The following is a 23,379-nucleotide window of genomic DNA, read 5'->3' on the forward strand; positions in this document are numbered from 1 at the left end:
TGTGAAGTCAAAGTCATCAAATTGAATTGGATAGCAGGGATCAAAGATACAAGCGGTCCCATCAGTCATCACTCAGCAGCCACACCTGAACCTGGACAACAATCACAGCTGGACCGCATGACGGAACAGGTAGTATAGCCTGGACGAGAGAGAGAAGGAAGAAGGAAGTGACTTTGTGTTTAGTTGTTGTGAAACTGTTGTCGCGCAAGACTTTAGACACGGAAAATCACACCGGAGCTTCACCGACAGAGTGCCTGACGTTGAAAAACAGGTAGGCTATTTCTGACTGCAGTTTCATAGAGTAGCCTACACTCTACAGCACACTTCGGCTGTTATGATAACCAGCATATAAATCCTGCTGATATGACATAATCGAATACAGTAGTCAGTCGGATGTTTTTCATTGTGTTAAAAAAAACATTAGCTGCGACCGGTATTCATCTCAAACTGCCGCATCCCTTTTCTACCTTGCTAGCCTAGTTGAATATCGAAATGTTATGTGAACATTATTGGTCTAAAAAGACAAACTTTTTAGATATCTGCTACTTCCTATAAGCCTACCACCTCCTCCTTTCCAAACGAACGAAACAAACGATTCTTGCATTTATTGTGCGGCTATTAGCCTACATTTTAATATTCAAACATATTAAAGTCTGTCTCTCAGAAAAGCTGGTATTTACTTCAATGCAATGCAATGCATAGGCACTTAAAGAAAACCAATTTATTTAAGTGAGTGGGTGCACGACCTTGCATGTCTGCAAAACCAGATTTTCAGATTACCTTGACAAGTAACTTGGTAGCAATACTTTGTCCAGAAAGCTAACTGAACACGCCCTGATCTGTATCCCTCAGGATACAAACTTAGCATGCATTCACTACAAGTCCTAGCATGTGGCTATGGTAATGATAATGGCTTTTATTTTGGCAATATGTCTTGATTGCCACTTGAAGCATAAAATGGTGTTCCCCAAGTTCAGCCAAGAAACTATAAGACTTGATGTGGACTTGAGCAAGTGATGAAATCAACTTGAGGAATGTCAAACTCTCTCCCTTAGAACTGATGGCACTATTTTTCACTCATCAACCCTTTGCATCACCCACCTACCCTGAAGGCTATATGTGACATTGTTTGCTAGACAGACTTTGAGGTCATCTCTGTTCTGTATAGTCCATGTTCAGGGGTAGAAGTGTTAAGTTTCATTGGAAGCATTGTACAGCATTCACATTTGGTTTTACTGTTGCTTCTGAATAGGCTCTATATCAAAAGTTCCCAGAGAGAGAGAGAGAGTCTGTGCATCTGAAAACTGAAATTGTGCAACAAATGACATGGCAGTACATGTGCAACTTCCTGAGGAAGTTGGCCCATGGAAAGCCTGTTCGTCAAAGCCACATTTGGTCGTTTGTATATCACAAGTTGAAATGTTTGCTTGCTAGTTCTCTTTTAGGCTCTGCATCTTATTTGGTGGACCCCATCTAGCTTAACCTCACATAGCTTAACCTCACATGTACTTTCTCAGTCTCCTACTCAGTAGACTGGTAGGCCTACTGGAAAAACGTCTGGGTTTCCGAGGCTACCTACTCAGCACCATGTATACTGGAAATTGTAGTAATTGTAGTAATTGTAATTTCTGTAGAATTTTGTCCCAAAACGCAGCCCACTCATCCCGTTTATGTCAGCCATACATAATCATGATTCATAGCCTGAAGAAGGCACATGCCGAAACGGTCGTTTTTATTACTCTGCATCTATAATTAGATATTGACATTTTGGCTAATCGCTACCAGTGTTGGCCACTTTATTGTCTCTTGAAGACTGCATGATAACAAGCAGAATGACAAGCCTTCCCACACCCCTTCCTCTGAGTCTGAGCTCATAATGAATTTGGAGACACAGATGACACAATATGCACATAATAAGGAAGTGTAAAATGTATCTCTTGTAAGCAGAATGCTATACATGCAGAATGCTATACATGCAGATGTTTGTATAGTGCCATTCATTCTTTTTTACACAATATACAGACTGCCTGTTCTATTTTTAGGCATGTCATTAATGGGGCGGTCAAGAAAACTAAAAAAATATAGTTAATTAGTCAATGGCATTTTGATTATTTAAAAATGTTTGTATGTAAAGACACCATGCATAAAGCATGGTGTCTTTACACATGCCATCTTTCCGTAGGGCGTGGTCAGGGATAATTACATTTCTCTCTCTGCCCAAACTTGCTTCCAGCATTCCTTCCAGTCTCTTTGACGGCACTCTGTTGGCTTATGTCACCTGAAGCCAGAATGACATAACAGTCAACTGGAAAGGCTCTGTTGTGAATCGAGTCACACACTCCATTAGCAGATAACTTTAAAAGGTAGCTTGGTAGTCAATGGCTATGTTGTAAATTAGGGAGTTACGGAAGGATGGCTGAGGGTCGGATAATGGTAAGGAAAGCAATGGAAGGGTCGGGAATTTGTGGAATTCCCTCTCTAATGAGTGGGTGAGGATGGAATGCAGGCCAGCTGTGGGTGAAGGGATCATGAACAGGTGGAAAAGGTGGAGTGATGTTAAGACGTACAGTGAGAGTGGCTTAAAAGGGTTGTTGAGAGCAAGGATGTTGCCGAGGTCATATTGAGTCAAAGTTCATGTACTAAAAACTGCCCATATATGGGGCAGAAACCAGTCACTGGCTGAAAAACGGCAACAAAATATTTCACAGTTCACAACTTCCGGGGGTTGGAGCTACTTAAAGGACAACTTTTGTTTTTTTCAAACAAGGTTCATGTTTTAGGATGTCATTAAAGAAAGTAAAAGATGAGTGTTAATTTTCTTTCATTTGTTGCTTTCTTTTGTTTTAGGGATTTTAGCTCTTTTTGACAGGGGGGCGTGACAAACTGACATATTGAGCCTATACGCACAGTATAAGCCTTCCCCCAGTAGGCTACCTTCACATTCAGTAGATTCTGTGATATTTTGTGGCCAGATGTAATTTCTTGGGGTTTATTAGGACTATAGTAAATAATAAAAAAATAAATCACCATAAAATTTGGTAAAAAAATACATATTTAGCCCCATGCTCGAATGCCCCCGCCCCCCTGTCAGAAACTGCTAAAATCCCTAAAACGAAAGAAAGCAGCAAATGAAAGAAAATTAACACACACCTTTTAGTTTCTCTAATAACATCCTAAAACATGAACCTTGGTTGAAAAAAACTAAAGTTGTCCTTTAAAGAAAAAGATCACTATAGAAAATAATTTACAGTTGACAAGCGGGCTACTGAACATAACTGTCATGATAATATGACTACTGAACCATTATGCAGAAGATTGTTTTATGTTTTACACCCCGGCCCTTAATTTTTGCAGGTAACATCCATCCATGCTTGTACATTATGAAGATGGTATATTAGAATGGCACGGCATTGAAAAACTATACCTTAGGCTTAGGGAAATGAGATTTCTCTCCAAACATGGTGTTTTACAGTATGAACGTGCTCGAACAAGTTCATGAGCTGGAGAGGTTTACTGTAGGCCGGGGTGAACAGAAATTACATGATTTAGGGGTGACACTGATAACTTTAATGGCATTAAGTGAGAAGTTTTACTTCTAATTAAACTAATGTAGAGAATATAGTTTTTGTGTCCCCAAGTTTTCAAAATAATTTCCATAATGCCAGCTGCATATTTGGGGAATTTTACAGCCTTAATTTGGCAACTTACAGAAGAGCTTACAGTACCAGTTGAAGAAGACCCCAGTGAAGAGTTTACCCCTACCAGTACCTGCCATCCTGCTTTTTCCCATATAAACTACCAACATGGCTGCCGTGTGAATATGGTACTTTAATATAGTCCGGCAGCCAACAGGCTTTTCATTTGTTCAAAGTGGGGAAATTTGGTATATATATATATATATATATATATATTTCTTTGCCTAAAATATTGTCTAGTACATGCATTCATGGATCCAACTGCTAACTGGCAGTGAGCATAGAGCTATTTCTTTTATATGGGGTTGTATGTGACCATACCTGTTACGAAGGCTTTCCATGTTGGTAACATGACTGACCTTCGAGCCTAGGTTACTACTAGGCTATTACTAGGACCTCCATATATGGAGCTGAACATTACCAGCTCTTCCATCACCTGAATACCCATATATGGGGCAGACCAACACCGACCATGGGAATGACGACACATCACTCCGACAGCATCTGGATCCTCATATATGGGAATGATGACACATCACTCCGACAGCATGAGAATGACCTGAACAACAGTATAAAAGAAAGCCTTCGGCTTCCAACCCTCGGATGACAACCAACGCATACGGTATCTCCAATGATCTAAAATCTACAGGACACAAGCAAGACGCAGGATACAGGACACAGACCTCTTCAGGACTCTCCTATAGTATCAAGACCTATTACCTTCAGAAAAGGATCAAGAACACTCCAATTAACACGAACCAAGGTATCTGGCCTTAAAGGACCTATAACATAAAATTCAACTTTTTCAATTTCTTTTGTGTTTTTGGTGCTCCCATATGTGTTTTCTATCCCCACAAATAACCAATTTTGAACAATCAGGCTTTCATATCATATTGGTGCTTTAATGGAAATTGCTCTCAGGAACAGCTCAACTGATTTTGGTCTCATCGTGATGTCATCAATGTCACCCCACTTTGTATAATTCCTCCTCTTCTTCAGTCTTCAGTTCCAAATTAGCATTTCCACTTTGTTTAAAATGTCCACCATTGTTGATTTTCCAAGCTGGCATGGAATGGAAACAAGCCTGGTTTTATCTAGCATCAGTATTATAATGACTCAAATATTAAATAATCTGCATATCAGCACCCCCACCACCTCAGGACATTGTGGTACTGCAGCTAAAACTGCTTTCGAAGTCCAGAAAGAAATGACAAGGACTGGTTATATCAGAGTGGTGATTGAGGATCAAACCATTAGAAATAACTTTGAGGGACATAGACAATATGATATTAAATATTAAAAGCTGTTTTAAAATGCATGTTATTTGCGCTTTAAATAATAACCCCCTATAAGAAAATGATCACAGCCAGTCAGCAGGTGCATTCATGAATGTATGTATATAGACAGTATATTAGGGCAGGCAAAAAACCAATATACCAAATTTCCCACTCCACACCCCCGGCTGCCGGACACCAGCGCATTTTCTCAATGCCGCCCGTCTCGTTGAATCTGCGTATACGCAGTACGCGCTGATCTTATTCTGCGGACTACACGTGGCTCTTATGGGCTTTGCTTGGCATAGTTTCCAAAGTAAAACATAATAATAATGCTAAAGTAGAATCCATAGCAAACTAATATCAAACACGACACTGGAGCACAGAACTGACTGACACAGTGAATAGCAGGCAGGCTGACAGTGAAGTAGTATAACGGCAAAGAGGAGGCAATGCAATGCAGTGTCTGGATTTATTGAAGACAATGTCGCAGAGTTGATGGTCAGTGTCCGTGCGCGCCAGCCATCAAGCACACCACCATCTGCAAGTGTACCCGGGTGCGCTGTTGAATCTCGGGCAATGTGAATCATGGCCATCGGGGACCAGGCAACCGTATTCGGAAACGGTTCCAATGAAACGGATTCAGTCCGTCTCAGTGTGAATCGCCTAAAAGAGATCTTGACAACAGAACTATATGTTCTCGCCTCTGTTCCTCAAATATGCTTAAACTAGTACTGTTTTTCTGCCATGTGATGATTTGTGTCTGCTTAATCAGTGCCACGTGATCCATCCTTAAAACAGTACTTTCCTGAAGAAAACAAGGTTCAAATGTATGTAATTTCTTAGTCAAATACATTTCAGCAGCATGGCTTAGGGCTAGAATAATCATGAACTGTTAAGTAACCTAACCGCATTTTCTAACATTGACAGTATAGAAGTAAACACAGTAATTTAAGGGATTGAATTGTTTTATATACACAAAGATAGTTCTTTCAACCCTCTTCTATTTATCCCCATTAATCCGTCAGAATGTCATACATTAATTTTATTCACCCTCTCTCTCTGCACGACGCATGGCAGGTTATTATTAGAATTGCTCCTTTCAGTCTGAACAAAAGAATGGAACGGTAGATTTTCATATAACTTCTGAAATGATCAATGGGCTGCCCCGCCCCAAAAACATACTAACCTTTGGGTGGTAATGATGGTCATGGCCAATGTCAATATTGCCTAACTTCATAGTCCGGTTTTCTGGAGGTGTGATGAGGACCCCGGTACACTTATTCATGTATTGTGGGAGTGCCCTAGGGTACAGACACTATGTTGTGCTATTCATGAGAATATAATGCAAATCACAAACCAGGATATTCCTTATACACCGGCTCTCTTTATTCTGGGTGATCCATCGCCATTAAAACGCCTCCCTGCACCTCTAGCTGACTGGATTCATACAGCATTAATGGTGGGCAGGAAAATCATTAAGGAATGGAAGTCTGAGGTTTTACCTCCAGCACATGTATGGTTCACTCAGCTTGGTATTGTGGCTGCTTTGGAGAGGTTATCCTCTAAGATGAATAATCAGTTGGATAAATATGATTTGAAGTGGGACGTGTTCCTCAGTCATGTTGCAGGTCCTTTGGTGTGATCCATGGTCAGGCAATGCCCTCTTGATTGTTTATTGTATTACTACTACACATTATGATACGGTTGATGATGATGCGTGTTTGGTCGTGTAAATACTGTATAACTAATTTAAACTTTTAATTTGATTTATTTTATTTGTTTATCTTGTCTTTCCTTTGTTTATTATGTTTCTGTGTTCATACACATGTCCATGAATACGTATTCTGCTGTTGTTGCTTGTGTTTGTATTTTATGTTTTCTGTGTTTGTAAAAAATCTAAAAAAGTACTGATCATAAAAAAATATATATATTGCCTAACTTCCACTTCTCAGCAGAGCAGGGAGGCCTTGATAGATATTGATAGACTAGGATTTGCAGCCCAGGTGTATTTCATTTCTTGCACTCTGACCAGCCCTCTGTCTACTTTAACACCCTCTCTCTTTCTCTCCTGAAGACACAATGACTGATGCAGACAAGTTCCTCTATGGCGACCGCAGCAAAATGAATAACCCTCTGGCCCAGGCTGACTGGGCCACCAAGAAACTGGTATGGATCCCCTCAGAGAAGCTGGGCTTTGAGGCAGGCTCCGTCAAGGAGGAGCTTGGCGAGGAGTGTCTGGTGGAGCTGGCTGACTCTGGTAAAAAGGTGAGGGGGGGAAAACTCTTTTCTGTTTTTGCTGTGAAGGATAAGAATTTAGAAATCAAATAAACTTAAAGATGCTGTATAGGATTCTCACCTTGGCTGATAAAGACTTTGTCCAATTGGGAGGCATCCTTTGGTTAGGCATAGCATTGGTTAGACATAAGGTTAGGTTGGTGAGGGGTGCGTTAAGACGACCGGATTAAGGTTGGTGAGGGGTGTGTTAAGACGACCGGATTAAGGTTGGTGAGGGGTGCGTTAAGGGTTGGGAGAGGGTTAAGGTTAGGTTTTCTGCCCCGTGGGAGGTGAGGGTTTGAGATGGGTTGTAGGACTAATGAGTTAGGTCCTAACCCTTTGAGTAAAAACAACATTCATCTGTTAAGGGCTTGTTTTAGGTATTGTGTGTGTGTGAACGTGTAATGTTAGTATTAAACATTGTATGAATGAACCTGAGTATTGTTAGTGATGACAGTGTAGATGCAATAAGACATTATTTTACATTGTAATTCATTCATAGACATCATTGACCAGGTGAGAGAGTGACTGAACTGTTGAAATCCACCAAACACTTGGAATAATAGAAAAACACCACGCACTCTGAGCAGATAATGAGTCTGTTCAAGCCTTTTGACAAAGCCACATTTCTTTGTGTTAATCACAGGTGAAGGTGAACAAGGACGACATCCAGAAAATGAACCCACCCAAGTATGACAAGGTGGAGGATATGGCTGAACTCACCTGCCTGAACGAGGCCTCTGTGCTGCACAACCTCAAGGACCGATACTACTCTGGACTCATCTATGTGAGTTTGTCTGACTGCTCTTGACATGCGATTAATAGGATAAATCCTGAGTAGTCACATGCATGTAGTCGTACAGAAATGGGCGGCGGGGGGTGGGGGGTGGGGGGGGGGAGGGTAGCCTGGTTAATAAACCAGACCGAATCAGCCCATTTCCTACACCAGAGAAATGGGGCGGCCAATCGGGACACGGTATGCAATATGGGCGGGCTTTGGTACAGTGACTGTCAATGCTTGAGACCTTTGACTGACAGTAGCTCTGACCAATTGCGTCAAAGAGAAAATGTTTCAACCCGCCCCCCTGGAAATGAAATCCAAGCTGAGCCTCCCCAAACTAATATCCCGCGGTCCGTGCGATATTAGTCTGGTTTATTAACCAGGCAAGGGGGCGGGGGTGCATGAGCAACACTCGCCACTCTCACAATAGCCACTGCTGAATACCGCTGATGAACCCCCAAATGCTCCAGTTCAACTAGGAAGCCCTCATGTTTGTGTGTGGGTGTGTGGGAGTGCAAAGCAGGGTGTTGCCAAAGTGTGAGCAACCGACCTGGATAAATGGAGGTTTAAAAAAATTAACTGTGCAAATAGACCGAATCGTGCACATGCACATTAACTGACACACCCCTTTCTATCTCTTCTTGTGTGTGTGTGATTCCGTGCATGTGTTTGTGAGAACACACCCCACTGCATAAATATTGGTGCCAAGTCAGTTTTATTTATATAATTAAATATCACAACAAATCATGACACTTTATATATAGAGCAGTGGTTCTCAAGCTTTGTTCAGAAAAGGACAAAACTTAGCATATCGTTGCTGGCAGGCAGAAACCTCATAACTCCATACTTTGTTGTACAACAGTGTCATACAAAGACATATACGCTGCATTTTGAACTTGTAGAAGTGCTTTCGAATTTAAATTCTGCAAGTATAGCGGTTTTGGACACCCAATGCTATGACTGTCCTCATTCTTCCTGCTAACAACTTATCTCTGTATGCTTACTTAGACATACTCGGGTCTCTTCTGTGTGGTGATCAACCCATACAAGTACCTGCCCATCTACTCAGAGGACATTGTGGAGATGTACAAGGGCAAGAAGAGACATGAGATGCCCCCTCACATCTATGCCATCACAGACAATGCCTACAGAAGCATGATGCAAGGTACAGTCATAGTTTTAGTAGCACCAGTCAGGCACGCATCATGTCTGTTGAGCTAGGCAATGTTAATCATTGAACTGTATCAAGTTGATATGTCTGCTTATGACACGCTCTTCTCTGCATCTCCTCTATATCTCTTACAGATCGTGAAGATCAGTCCATCCTTTGCACGTAAGTCCATTGCTCAATTCATATTTTGTGTTTAGGCTTCGATTTCTGGACTGTTCTCAACTACAACTGTTCAGCAAGCTTTTTATTGTAATCTAGCTTCACAATCCTTTCTATACTGTACTGTAAAATGCAAATAAATGTTTGCTTTTGCAATTATGCAGCTGCTTCTAAATGCAGCACCAATACTTCTCATAATAGCACACTAATCACAGCTCACACCACTATGAAAGTAAATGTTGTCCTTTCTTTTATAACTCACTGTAGCAGAGAACAGACATGCTGTACACAATTGGCTAACTGATTATTCTCTTTTCAAAATATTTTTATTTAGGTTTTATGACAGAAGCCCAGGGGTATTAAACAGACATAATAAAAATAAAACTCAATCCCCTATCCCACCCACAGGCTGACTGATTATTGATTCAGTCATTAATTTTGTGTGAAGTTCAAGAACCAATTTTCTTACCTAGTAACTTCTGTTGATGGCTAAATATTTGACAGGGAGGCCATGCCCTTATAAGACTTTGACTTTATAGTTTGAGATGTCTTTGCTTTTCAGTACCTATTGTTGCTAAAAAAGCGTTGATACAGAATGAAGCCCCTTTTCTTGGTACAAAATACGTAATGTCCTTAACACTCGTCTCATGTTAATCTCGTCTTTGTCCTTCAGAGGGGAGTCGGGCGCTGGCAAGACGGAGAACACCAAGAAAGTCATCCAGTATCTTGCCCATGTTGCTTCCTCCTTCAAGTCTAAGAAAGATCAGGTCAGTAAAGCAAAAACTTGTTAATCCACTTTGATGCACATACCCTGCACTGTAAAATGTGTTCATTGAATTCAAGATATTTTGCAGTATGTTCATCCCCTCATGAAGCAGAGAACAGGAGCAGCACCTCATGAAGCAGAGCAGGAGCGCCATTCTCCTCTGTTTCCTCTCCTCTTACCTTCCCGTTATTCCAGGAGCAGTGGTTTAAATATTTGTCTCATTAGAGACATAATCTTAGCCTGATTCAGTGCGGTCTACCTGAAGCTGCTGAATGCCATACACCACACATTCCGCTTTCATGCCTGGACCTGCCTGTCTCACTTCTCCACACTGACCAGAAGTGAGACGTGTGTGTGTGTGTGTGTGTGTGTGTGTGTGTGTGTGTGTGTGTGTGTGTGTGTGTGTGTGTGTGTGTGTGTGTGTGGCAAGTATCATTTGCCAGTTTCATCAACACTCTCAGTTGTAACAAGTGTTTAAATTCTGTCTTTGTTTCATCCCATCTCTAGGCCAGTGCTGTATTGTCACATGTGAGTTAATCACACTCGAAGCCATACTGTGGTGTCTTTTTTTTTCTCTCGCTCCAAGCGCTACAATACTAACTCCAAATAAAAATCATACTTTGTCTAGAAGTTATATTCCCAAGCAATGTAAGCAGTGCTTTGTGTTAAGTTTAGAATTTTGGCCACAGTGCTACTTACATTTTAAAGGATGGCTCTCCCTGAACGGGAAGGAGCTGGAATGTGTTCCAAAGAGAGAATGACACGCCTTCACACTGACTTGTCTCCTCTCTGGGTATTAAAATACCTTGTGACACACCAGAGCAGTTTAGGGGTAACTCTATCTTAGGTTTGTCAGAAACGCTGAATTGGCCCTTGGTGTGTGTGTGTGTGTGTGTGTGTGCGCCTAGTTTAAGGCTGTATGTGGTCAGAGGATCCCACTCCACCCATCAGCCTTTGTTTCCTCCGTTCAGTCAGTCTTTGTTGTAAAACTAGTATCTACCTACCTTGTGTTGCAATATACTCCTGCATCTCCTTGGGGAAGCCCAGCTAACTTGTATGTGCTTCGCTGAGTTCTTGTGTACCTGCATGGGCAAGGATGGTCTTACTTGGGTTTGTTCTTGACTGGGCTTGTTTTGCAATTTGTGTTGGAATGTGCAAGATTTAACATTTTGTCTGTGTGTGGGGCTGATGTGAAGGGGAAATGATAACGTTTCCAGAGGCTATGCTTTTTGTATGTGCAGTGATAAAGCCAAGCCTTTGTAAGTCCAATGTTGTCCTGAATGGTATGGCGGGACAACAATTAAACAAGAGCTAAGCTACAACTGAAGTGGTTGTGTCATGCATCAAGGACTTATTCATTGATTTTTATGACTGTTCTCTTCCAGGGGGAACTGGAGAAACAACTGCTGCAGGCTAACCCTATCCTGGAGGCCTTTGGCAATGCAAAGACGGTCAAGAATGATAACTCCTCCAGATTTGTAAGGACTGCTATAAATCTATTATACAGTGGTGGTGTCAAAAATAATCTATTCAGCAATGCATCGCGATTCATCCGTGCAGCAATGTAGACTCCTTGTATTGACTAATCGTTATCTGGTCAATTGTAATCGTATTTAATTGTGAGGTCAGTGCCAATGCACACTTCTAATATGATGACAAGATGGTTTATCTCAAGGGGTAAATAAATACAATTTCAGATATAATGCAACCAATTCAAAATGCAGAATTCTAGTTCTGCTGCTTAGTGCTTACCGTACTTCATTCTGTATACAATGTTTCTCTTGCAGGGAAAATTCATCAGGATCAACTTTGATGTCAATGGGTACATTGTTGGAGCAAACATTGAAACTTGTATCCTTTCAAAAAAATGTTTGACTGAGTGACTTCAGCCATACATTTCTAGGTGTACTGTTGTTGTGTTGCTGTTTGCTCTGAAAATGGTCTGTCCTTGACAATCTTGCCATCAGATCTGCTGGAGAAGTCTCGAGCCATCAGGCAGGCTAGAGAGGAGAGGGCCTTCCATGTCTTCTACTACATGTTGACTGGAGCTGGGGACAAGATGCGCTGTAAGTGCCAAAGGAGTTTATTTTTATTTTTATTTATTTTTACAGATCATGAATCGCTATCCTACTGAATAAATTGGACATTGCTGTAGTTGTGTGACATAACGTTGGTAAAAGAGTGATAAGTTGATAAGATAGTTCCATAGTATTTTGGTAAAAAAATCGATATTTTCAATCAGTAACATCGTCATCTCCCCAATATCCCTCTGTGTAGCCGAGTTGTGCCTTGAGGACTACAGCAAGTACCGCTTCCTGTCCAATGGAAACGTCACCATCCCCGGTCAGCAGGACAAGGACTTGTTCGTTGAAACCATGGATGCCTTCAAGATCATGAGCATCCCTGAAGAGGAAAGACTAGGTAGATATACTGGACCTCCACTGATGTCTGGAATTGTTTTTATGGCCAATAGAGGGTATGTGTGTGACATCATTGCACCTGGAAGTTATGTGGGAAATGTCCTATCTGATTGTATTAAACAACGTTAAAATCAACAACGTTGCAGCTGTATGGAAAGCTTGAATTATCCTCCTTTCTACAGTATCTGCAACGTTTTCGTTTCATAAAAAATCCACTGTAGACATGTTATGAACTACTCTCTGTAAATAAATTCTGTGCAGGTGATTTCTATGTATAAGACTTTGTAAGCGCTAGTTTCCAATAACGCAACATCTGGCTGCCTCCTGCATTAAAAGCAATTTAGAAACGGGTGGTACGCAGGACTGTTGAGTAATTTCCAACAATTGCTTCCAAACTCCAATGCTTCATGCTGCTCAATGTTTTGTCACTCGGTCTAGGTGAGGGGGGCGTGTCCCAGTGGAAAAGTGATGCATGTGCATACTCTCTCTACAGTATAAATCAGTTATTAATAATTGTACATCTTGTGCTGTTTCTCACTCAACTGGCAGTTTTCGGTTGCCAAGCTTAACTCTTACCGCCATCACTGCCATCTGGTGGCTCAATTGATAGTCGTAGAATGCCACCGTTAACTTCAATGTTAATTTCTCTCGGAAATGGGTAAACGGGAAGTGAATAATCGCTAAGTAACGGGTCCCGCAAATGTTATTTATTTCACCCAAAACATAACTTTTGTATCCAGCGATCATATCGTTTATAGAAATGAGCCGCAAATCTAGCTTGTTTTGATCAAAAACGCAGCCTGGAAGAAGAATCTGAGATATTGGAATTCTAAACTCCTTCCCATAGACGGCATAAGCCAGCGGATATTTCATTTCCGATTTTTTTTCCTTCATCACACTGGAACCGGAGTGTTACATGCGCTAGCAGAACAGAGTTGTGAACCGCAACAATATATATTTTTAAAAGCGTCAAGACTATCTCGGTGACGTGCCCAAGTAGGTAAAGGCATCAAAAGACTATCTCGGTGACTAATGAGTTTGAGGGATGGTGTTACGACCCAATTTGTCTAGGGGTAATTGACAAATTAAGTGTAACATTTAATGGATCGACAGGACACCAGCTTCAAAATGCGAATATTTATTTACATAAAGATGAATTAAATAATGAAATAACGAATGGGTACAGAATACAGATCAAAACTCAAAAGAAAACACCTAGCAAACAGACACAAATGAACACTACAACTGAAAAGCAAACTAATTCCTTTCCGAAGGGAATAAACTAAGGAATAACGTTTGGCGTGGCGCAAAAGTCCACAGTCAGTGTGGCGGCTGGGAGAGAGGATTCCGGCCTGTCTCCCCACCGCCTTCCAGGAACAGACTGACTCATATAGTAGGTGAGTAGGGAGAGCCATGATCAGGAGCACTCCCACTCTAGACCGACAGCCAGTCAGGGCCGATCACTCCCTGACAGACGGGCCAGCTTATCGGTGAAAATCATCAATCAGTCCACCTGGGGAGGATTAGGGAAAACACACAGGCAACCACTCCCCCCCACCCTGGTACTGTGTAGTCGAGAACAATGTGAGAACTCTGATAGATATTCATATTATCACAACCATACACTCATAATGATCCCGATCATAGATGGTACCCTGGAACTTCTTATCACAAGCCTGCCAGCCAATACATTTCATTAATTGTATACATACCGGTTAACGCATGTTCCCCAAAACAAATATTTGAAATAACGGTAGTTAAAGTTTTGTTTCTTTGCTTAACAGTTTAAGGGCCCATGACGTAAATCAGTCAAGTTCAAGTGCACGGTCATGTGCTCGAGACAGAGATTGATTAATCTCCGTCAAATTTGTGATATGAAAACGGATCGCATCGCTCCACAGCCTAGATGCGCTTGTTGCGCAATCCTCGGTGTTGCACAACAGTGACATGACACGTCATCGAAAATGCCGCTGTTTAGCTGACGACAATGACAATCTTAAAACACAGGTGATTTGTAACCTGCAGCACAGGTCAGACTAATGGGAGGTCTGACTTATGGGTAGTCCCCGTGTAAATTAGGCATTTTTATATCCCTAATGTTGCCTCCTAAGTCTTTGACCTTTTCACGAGAAGACAGTGAGCCAATTTAACGGTTTAATTGTTTATCTGTCAGGCCTGCTGAAGGTAGTGTCTGCTGTTCTGCAACTTGGAAATGTGAGCTTCAAGAAGGAACGTCACTCCGATCAGGCGTCCATGCCTGATGACACGGGTACACACACACACACACACACACGCACTATATATATTACTACACTGGTGATATTATCACATCCTCTTTACACACCCACTCTGACTTTGTTAAATGTTCCCTCATTCTCTGTCTTCTAAATTTAAACCATCTTCTTTTATGTTTCTCCACAGCTGCCCAGAAAGTGTGTCATCTGCTGGGTATGAATGTGACTGACTTCACACGGGCCATCCTGTCCCCCAGAATCAAGGTGGGTATGGGAAGGTGCCATTGATCATTAGCTTGCCAAGCTCATTGTTCAATGGGTTTATTTGGTCACATATAATGCATAAAATGTATTGTATATGTAACGCATGCACATAATTGCACAATTCACTCTTTGTTATACCAAGCTCATTGGGATACATTAGTGCTCCATTTCTTTGTTTTGTTTTTAATTTTTAATTTTGTATTGTATCTGGTTGATTTTGATCTGATGTTTGATCATTTATAAACTCCAAATGAATTGGATCAGATTGTGTAAACCTAATCTTAATGTGCAGTTAGAGGTTTGATTGACTTATGGTCCCCTCATTTCATGGTGTAGGTGGGCAGGGACTACGTGCAGAAAGCCCAGACCCAGGAGCAGGCTGAGTTTGCGGTTGAGGCTCTGGCCAAAGCTTCCTATGAAAGGATGTTCCGCTGGCTGGTCATGAGGATCAACAAAGCACTGGACAAGACCAAGAGACAGGGGGCTTCCTTTATTGGCATCCTTGACATTGCTGGATTCGAGATCTTTGAGGTAAGGCACTTTTCTCCACTATTGATATATGATCTTTATTTGTATAGCGCTTTTCAAAACATAGTTCCAAAGTGCTACACAGAGCAAGGAAAACGGCAAGAAACAACAAACGGTAACAAAATGAAAATAGCACAAAAACCAATGACAGGAATGTATATACAAATGGCTATAAAACAGTTAAACACTGTAAAGGTGGGTTTTCAAACGTGACTTAAACAGGGGGACGGATGGTGCTACCCTTATGTGCACTGCCAGTGCGTTCCACAGTCTGGGTGCCCGAGCGGTATTGTAAGGGGACATGTAGCTTTACACAGTATAGACCTGACTCATTAATTGTATTTAATTATTTTAGATGGTTTAACTGGCTGGCCCACCAGGCACCCATAATGACCATAATCTCCAAACGAATTTTGCAAATTTTATTTGGAGAACCTGGTCAACTGAATTGGGTGTACAGACTGACAATGAAATGAAAACAGACCACCCATCTTGTGATGGGTGGTCTGTTTTCAAAAGGACCACCTTTTTAGTCTGCCATTCTAGTGTCAAACTTCCTAGACATCTATTGCGCTGCTGATAAACTTTAGCGTTGCCACCCTCCAAATGTGCTCTCAATTGTTCAATTCACAAACGCATGAAAAACATTTAGCTTCTTTTTATTCTTTGTATTTACTTAATAGTGCTATGTTACATTCTAGAAATTATTTCATATCTCTGACCAGCTCTCTTTTGTGTTTTTAGCTGAACTCCTTCGAGCAGCTGTGCATCAACTACACCAACGAGAAGCTACAGCAGCTCTTCAACCACACCATGTTCGTCCTGGAGCAGGAGGAGTACCAGAGGGAGGGCATCGAGTGGAGCTTCATCGACTTCGGCCTCGACCTGCAGCCCTGCATCGACCTCATAGAGAAGCATGTAAGATTGACCTGCAGCCCTGCATCCACCTCATAGAGAAGCATGTAAGATTGACCTGCAGCCCTGCATCCATCTCATAGAGAAGCATGTAAGATTGACCTGCATCCACCTCATAGAGAAGCATGTAAGATTGACCTGCAGCCCTGCATCCACCTCATAGAGAAGCATGTAAGATTGACCTGCAGCCCTGCATCCATCTCATAGAGAAGCATGTAAGATTGACCTGCAGCCCTGCATCCACCTCATAGAGAAGCATGAAATGTTGCATTCACACGGGCAGATGCAAAGCTACACAGCATATTTGTAGCTGTACAAACATTGGTTGCATGGTTGCACTAGCTGGCATCTCCCACTAGCTGGCAGCAGAGTGTAGGTAAACCTTGCCAGGGCTATTTTAATTTTCCTTATATTAACATATCGGGAGCGATGCAATACAAAATCGCATCCGAACCTCGGATGGATGATCAAAACCACGGACAGCGCTTGTAGTTTCAGAGATACGAGGCATAGAAAGTCCTACGTTGACTGGAGGTCTATGGGGACTGTTTGTAAAAATCCTGGTGCTGGGGGTGACTGAGGCGTTGCCTAACAACTGGGCCAATGTTAAAAGTTGATTTTAGGCTAAACCGTTTCATATTTGGTGTAAAGCTTTATGTACGAACATGTTCGTACTTGGCAGATAACGTCCCGTGGGGCTGTCAGCATTGCAAATGTAAAATTTCCCACAAATGATTGTGATTAATTTAATTGTGTTTTTGGTATTGAACATATGGATACAAGTTGTATTTCTTATTGCACAGGGCAGATATGAAAATAACTCAAATATACAAAGAATGTTATATATTAAAAAGTCTGAAGAGAAGCACACCTACGCTTTCAGGCAACCTGATGGAAGGTCAGAGCGACCAAAACGTTCTACATTGTGGGTAAATTGATTTTCTAAGTGAAGACTGTGTGCAGGACTATTTACATTCTACGTTAAAATGGCAGATCTACAAGCTTACAACATCGGGGAGTAATGTGGCAAAATGTATTGCATTATAACAAATTATTGAAATGGAAGGATTATGTAATTGTGACAGGCCTATGTTGGCTGTCTTCCACAAATGTGATTAATCTTCATACAGTACTTGAGTAAAAGTCATCATTCCACCCTCCCTCCAACTTGGAACAATGAGTTTAACTGTCGTGTTCTCTTTTGGTCTCTCTGATGATTGAGCTGTGTAGCTGCCAGTGATTAATGGCTGATTCGAATGAGTTGCAGCATGCATGATCTATTAGGCAGGCTGTGTTTTTATTAAGTTTCTTTCTGCTGACTAACTATAGTTCTTATCTTCAGTCTGGTCCTCCAGGTATCCTGGCTCTGCTGGATGAGGAGTGCTGGTTCCCTAAGGCCACGGACAAGAGCTTTGTGGAGAAGGTTTGTCAGGAGCAGGGTTCAAACTCCAAGTTCCAGAAGCCCAAGAAACTCAAGGATGATGCCGATTTCTGCATCATGCACTACGCTGGAAAGGTCAGCATTATCTGCATTTAGGGAACATTAAAAAGATGATGATCAATTAACTTTAATTCTAACTTTGAATTATTTTCATTTATTGCTCTCGTGCAGGTGGACTACAAGGCAGATGAGTGGCTGATGAAAAACATGGATCCTTTGAATGAGTGTGTGGCCACTTTGCTCAACCAGTCTACAGACAAATTTATTGCTGATCTGTGGAGAGATGGTAAGTCATCAAATTGGACCCAAAATATTGATATTCCACAACAGTGTGGCTGCTATTTAGGAATAACAGAGTGCAGGATGCCTTGATTAAGTTTAATGAAAAGGTTTCTGGCACAGGATAAAATCGCCAGACTAAAAAATAAACAATATACATTTTAAAATTGTGGTAAAATGGGTTTTAGTAGGCTGCCTTCAAAATTATGATTCAGACATTCTCACTGATGTACAAGAGTCTTCCCTTTTTGTGTTGAGTGACCACTGACCACAGGTTTGACTCTGTTTAGAGAAGATCTAACTGCAGTCGGTACAACTAAAGGTTGTAGTGTGACGCCTCCTTGTGTTGTGTCGACAAACCTGCAGTCAAGATGATGGGTTTTGTGTCAATTCAAGCTGTTTAACTACCACTTTATTTCAACCCCATTTAGTTCTCAGAAACACACTGAGGGCTGGGACCCTCTTTTCCAGCAGTGCTGAGATTACAACAACACAAAATATGAAAATAAAGAAAGTAAATTAATAAAATAATTCCATTATCAACTTCAATTAAAACTGACCACTTCACCCCTTTTGCAACCAGGTCTTGTTTTAATGATGTTTGGGTTTTTGGGCAGATTTCCGCGTCTGCCAGCTTCCAGGAAAATCTTGCCCCTGCGGCATTCTGCCGTGTGGGTGGAGCTTAATTTCCATCCACCAGCTGTCTAAAAACCCGGAAGAGACGCTGGCAGACAGCGGCTTTTGTCCGTGCATGGAATCCTATAGGTGTGCTTAGACTGCTACTGGGACAACGTAGTCCCAAAGTTAATTAAATAAGGTTAGGAAGCGAAGACTGTACAGTGGACTCGATGTTGCTCCCTGGAAGGAAAGAAACATGCGCAATTGAGATCAAGGAAGCTGAACACGAAAGTGTTGGCTGCATTGCGCCCATTGCACATGGAGTCCACCATACGGTCTTCACTTCCTAACCTTATTTAATTAACCTTGTGTAGTCCAAGGAAGCTTAGAGAAGGAAAGGTAATGATCACGTGACACGGCTCCACAATGACACTTTTATTGACACTTTCATGGGAGCCAAAACCCGCCCTGGAAGTTCCATGAATACATGTCAGTGAATGTAGCCGGCTGGTCATGCTCATGAACAAACATTATTTCTGAACAATTGAGTCCTTTTTGTCATATAATCGGTTCAGGAATATAAAAGAAGACCACAGGTTGTTTTCTAATCCCTTGCTTTTCGATGCACATTATATAATATTTGAGGATCTAAACCGCAGCAGGTATCGTTTTTGTCTTGGAGGTATTTTTGTCTCTAGGTAACTTAGTACGTTCAGAAAGGTACTAGTAAGATCTGGTTGCAAAACTTATTTTAATGAATAAAACGTAATTTTAACCAATCCGTATGATAGAGTATGTTAACCTTTATGAAGCTCAAGTTGTGGCGGATGTGCAGATATGCTCATACCAGGGTTTCTAACATAATCTGTTCTGACATAATTTATTATACCTCATGTGCGTTTTTACGTGAGTGTACCACCCAACGGTTGCTACAGCCGAGTATCGCAGAGCACTTTTTTCCAACTACTGATGCACTGCACTCTGCGCTGTTCCTTCGTCTCTCCATATAGTTTCAAAAAGCATAATTTATCTTCTCGTCCTCGATCATGCAAGGGCTTGCAAAAAAGGACAAAATAGTTGGGACCTTACGCTGCATCATGTGCATAACATTACAGAGAATAAACAAACTGGCTGAATATGTTTCAGGGCAAGCTATGCATCTCGACCTTGTTCAACTAAAGGTTGCAAGAGGTTCATGTTCACGGTTTGACTACATGATGCCAGCATAATCACTTGCCTGTGTTCATCCAATTTCCATCACTTTCCAAAACGCTCACTCCATATCTCTGTGCTTGTAGGTAATCCACCTATGTATGTATCCACGTCTGTTCCAAATTCAGAGGCTTTTGCTGATTGTAACTCGCTAATTTGAAATTAATTGATAGATTGATTCATTTTGCACAATGTTGCAAAGGAAAGTGTGCAGCCAGCTAAAGCATGGTATATTCTTCATTCTACAATGGGTGTCGTGCAGCAAGCATAGGCGAGATACAAGACCAGACGCACCACGCTGTGGATGCTACACATTGTGAGCTTGTAGATCGTCTGTTTGCCGCAATACACTGTGGTACGACGAAGCATATCTGCAGGCCCTGTGTGAGTCTCTGTGCTGTTTGTTAGGAGAAAAGTTGAAAGTATTTAATCGGGGTCCGTGTGCTTTTCCAACCAGTCATTGGTCCGACATGTGGAAAACTACAGGATTAAGGTTGACGGACATATGTTAAGGTTGGCGAACATGCTAGTTAAAATTGTTAAGGCTGCACTCTGATTCTTGCTGCTTGTCGTCTCCCTCTACACAGTGGACCGTATAGTTGGCCTGGACAAGGTAGCAGGAATGTCGGACTCGATGCACGGGGCCTTCAAGAGCCGCAAGTCTGGCATGTTCCGTACTGTCGGCCAACTCTACAAGGAGCAGCTGGGGAACCTGATGTCCACTCTCAGGAACACCAACCCCAACTTTGTCCGCTGCATCATCCCCAACCACGAGAAGAAGGTACAGATGCTGCTGAAACGAATGCAACAACATTAATGCATATTTAAATGGGGGGTGAAGGAGTGGTCTGGTATACATGTTTTCAGTGGAGAATGGTGAGATATTTTAGCCAGAGGGGATGAAAAGGGCATAGATATCTGATGTTGGAATTAAGCGATGACCCCATAATTAGAATGTCTTCAAACTGTCTGGAGTTCTGTTGCATGTCCAGCACTTCCATTATTATTCTTTTTTGGGTAATTTGTTTACAAATGCATTAAAAAAACTGAAATGCAAAAATATGATACATTTTTATTTATACATACAAACGGTATATCTATTTTGGATTACTGCATTATATTCCATGGCTGATTACAACGTTCTATTAAATGTAAGGAATGGCCCTCTGAGTCTGAACACTTGTCTCCCTCAGGCTGGTAAACTGGAGTCCCACCTGGTCCTGGATCAGCTGAGGTGTAATGGCGTTCTAGAGGGCATCCGAATCTGCAGACAGGGCTTCCCCAACCGCATAGTCTTCCAGGAGTTCAGACAGAGGTAATGTGGTTTTTAAGGGCAGATTCACACTATGGTCCCAGGTGCGCACTTGGGACCACTTGTGTGAACCCAACCGTTCCCGGGACAGCATGGAGGTGTGCAGTCTCGGGTGACCAAAGTGTACTCTGATAGGATCGATGAATGTGTACTCGGGTGTTGAAGAATCAAGGCCAATGTGAATCATGGCCAGCGGGGACCAGGCAATTGTATTCGGGAACAGTTTAAATCAAACGTACTCCGTGTGAATCTGCCCTAAATGGATTAATTTTCTTTTATTTATTTTTGAGCGGCGCTAGCCCCTCCTATAATGTAGCTTTTCGTCCTACACAAAGATTACATTTCCATTGACAATGAATGGAGAATTTATGTCATGATTATGTACGATAAGGGCAGCCCTCACTTCACACAGGTCTGTTTATTTATTTATTTTTAAATTAAATTGCTGAGAGGCAGCTTCGATTCACCCTTAAATTTGTGAGCACCTGTAAATGAGAGTGATTAGCGTCCCTCCAACGTATCAAGATTTTTTTCCTTAATCACCATAAATCCACTGTACTGTTTAAGTGCCAGGGACGTTATCCCGTCTTTATTACGTCTTTGTAATGGATGCCACGGGCGTTAAGACTTCTCTCCCTTGGGAATTAAATCTTTCTTTTTCAGCCATATTTTGAAAATTCCTCTAATCTGGGGTACAGGTGATGACATGCACATTACATGCATAATATAATTACAAATTCTTTCTTTCTTTATAATGGGAGAATTGGCACTCAAAGACATTACTGGTGACCACCAGGTGGCGCTGAAGGAGTTATTTAAGGAGCAGGAACTGCAGAATTAGAAATGTGTGTCTTCCTCTATTTCAGGTACGAAATCCTCACCCCCAATTCCATTCCCAAAGGTTTCATGGATGGCAAGCAGGCCTGTGTACTTATGGTAAGTCAGAAAAAGGACCACACCAAGGAAACTTGGTATGGGTGGGGTTTTTTTTCGAAGACAAAAAATTTCTCCACAGTACACGTTTCTCTTCTCTCTGTTGTAGATCAACGCCCTGGAGCTGGACCCCAATCTGTTCCGCATTGGCCAGAGTAAAGTGTTCTTCAGAGCTGGTGTTCTGGCCCACCTGGAGGAAGAGAGGGACATTAAGATAACCGACGTCATCATCAGCTTCCAGGCCTGGTGCAGAGGATACGTTGCCCGCAAGTATGGAGGATTTATTAGTTGGTTATTTTATTAGTCTGTCATTTTTCCCTGTGTGTTACGCCCTGAGTACACGGTGGCTTTGATTGATTCGTCAATATATATTTTGCCTTTATTGATAGATCACAGTAGGTTGACAGGAAACGGGGAGAGAGATAAAGGGGGAAGAGACACAACAAAGGTCACCGGGATCGGGACTCGAACCGGATTACCAGCCTAGGTGCCCGGACCGCTAGGCCGGCCCGGGACTTTTTGAGATTTCTTAATTCCGTTCTTCAAGAGTCCAGTGATTCTGATTACGCTTGGATGGTAGTTTCTATACATGCCAATACAAATAAACCAAATCGCTTTTGTTTACATGGCATTAGCAACGGTGAAATATGTATTGAAATGTAATTATTTCCTAAACTCATGGCCTTTCTGCCCTGTCATTTGGCCATTGTGCCCTCAAAGAATACTGGTATACACCACCACTGGCCAGGTGGCCGTGCCCATAAAAAGACATTCCAGGCCCGATCATGGAGTAACTGGCATCATGTTTTTATTATGGCAAATATAAATACAGTATTTTGTTTTTCTCAGAGCCTTTGCCAAGAGGCAGCAGCAGCTGACAGCAATGAGGGTGATCCAGAGAAACTGCGCCGCCTACCTCAAACTCAGGAACTGGCAGTGGTGGAGGCTTTTCACCAAGGTACAGATGGACACACCATGTCTCTGCTGTCGGGAACTCCAATGTACATTTTTCAGAAAATGAAAAAAACGTACATTTTGAAAGCAAAGCAATACTGCCTCATCTTTATATATTGCCAATTACTTTCGAGGAGAGGTGGTGG

General features: G+C 41.8%; 1 protein-coding gene across 1 annotated transcript in view; it reads left to right on the forward strand.

Moving 5' to 3' along the window:
* Window positions 1-23,379, forward strand: part of LOC310858797 (myosin-9-like) — a 36,879-nt gene continuing 13,500 nt past the window's right edge. Inside the window, exons 1-22 of the mRNA XM_083765059.1 lie at window positions 1-271; window positions 7,047-7,237; window positions 7,893-8,033; window positions 9,036-9,192; window positions 9,333-9,360; window positions 10,031-10,124; window positions 10,631-10,651; window positions 11,509-11,601; window positions 11,911-11,974; window positions 12,091-12,189; window positions 12,401-12,544; window positions 14,717-14,812; window positions 14,965-15,041; window positions 15,378-15,572; window positions 16,314-16,487; window positions 17,827-18,000; window positions 18,097-18,211; window positions 20,622-20,815; window positions 21,228-21,349; window positions 22,213-22,282; window positions 22,389-22,549; window positions 23,129-23,237. Of these exons, the coding sequence (XP_083621185.1) occupies window positions 7,052-7,237; window positions 7,893-8,033; window positions 9,036-9,192; window positions 9,333-9,360; window positions 10,031-10,124; window positions 10,631-10,651; window positions 11,509-11,601; window positions 11,911-11,974; window positions 12,091-12,189; window positions 12,401-12,544; window positions 14,717-14,812; window positions 14,965-15,041; window positions 15,378-15,572; window positions 16,314-16,487; window positions 17,827-18,000; window positions 18,097-18,211; window positions 20,622-20,815; window positions 21,228-21,349; window positions 22,213-22,282; window positions 22,389-22,549; window positions 23,129-23,237 (2,514 nt within the window). The 5' untranslated portion in view covers window positions 1-271; window positions 7,047-7,051. The remainder of the gene's footprint in view (window positions 272-7,046; window positions 7,238-7,892; window positions 8,034-9,035; window positions 9,193-9,332; window positions 9,361-10,030; window positions 10,125-10,630; window positions 10,652-11,508; window positions 11,602-11,910; window positions 11,975-12,090; window positions 12,190-12,400; window positions 12,545-14,716; window positions 14,813-14,964; window positions 15,042-15,377; window positions 15,573-16,313; window positions 16,488-17,826; window positions 18,001-18,096; window positions 18,212-20,621; window positions 20,816-21,227; window positions 21,350-22,212; window positions 22,283-22,388; window positions 22,550-23,128; window positions 23,238-23,379) is intronic.

The sequence above is a fragment of the Protomyctophum parallelum genome (assembly GCF_964188405.1).
Source record: "Protomyctophum parallelum genome assembly, chromosome: 5".
Classification (NCBI taxonomy): domain Eukaryota; kingdom Metazoa; phylum Chordata; class Actinopteri; order Myctophiformes; family Myctophidae; genus Protomyctophum; species Protomyctophum parallelum.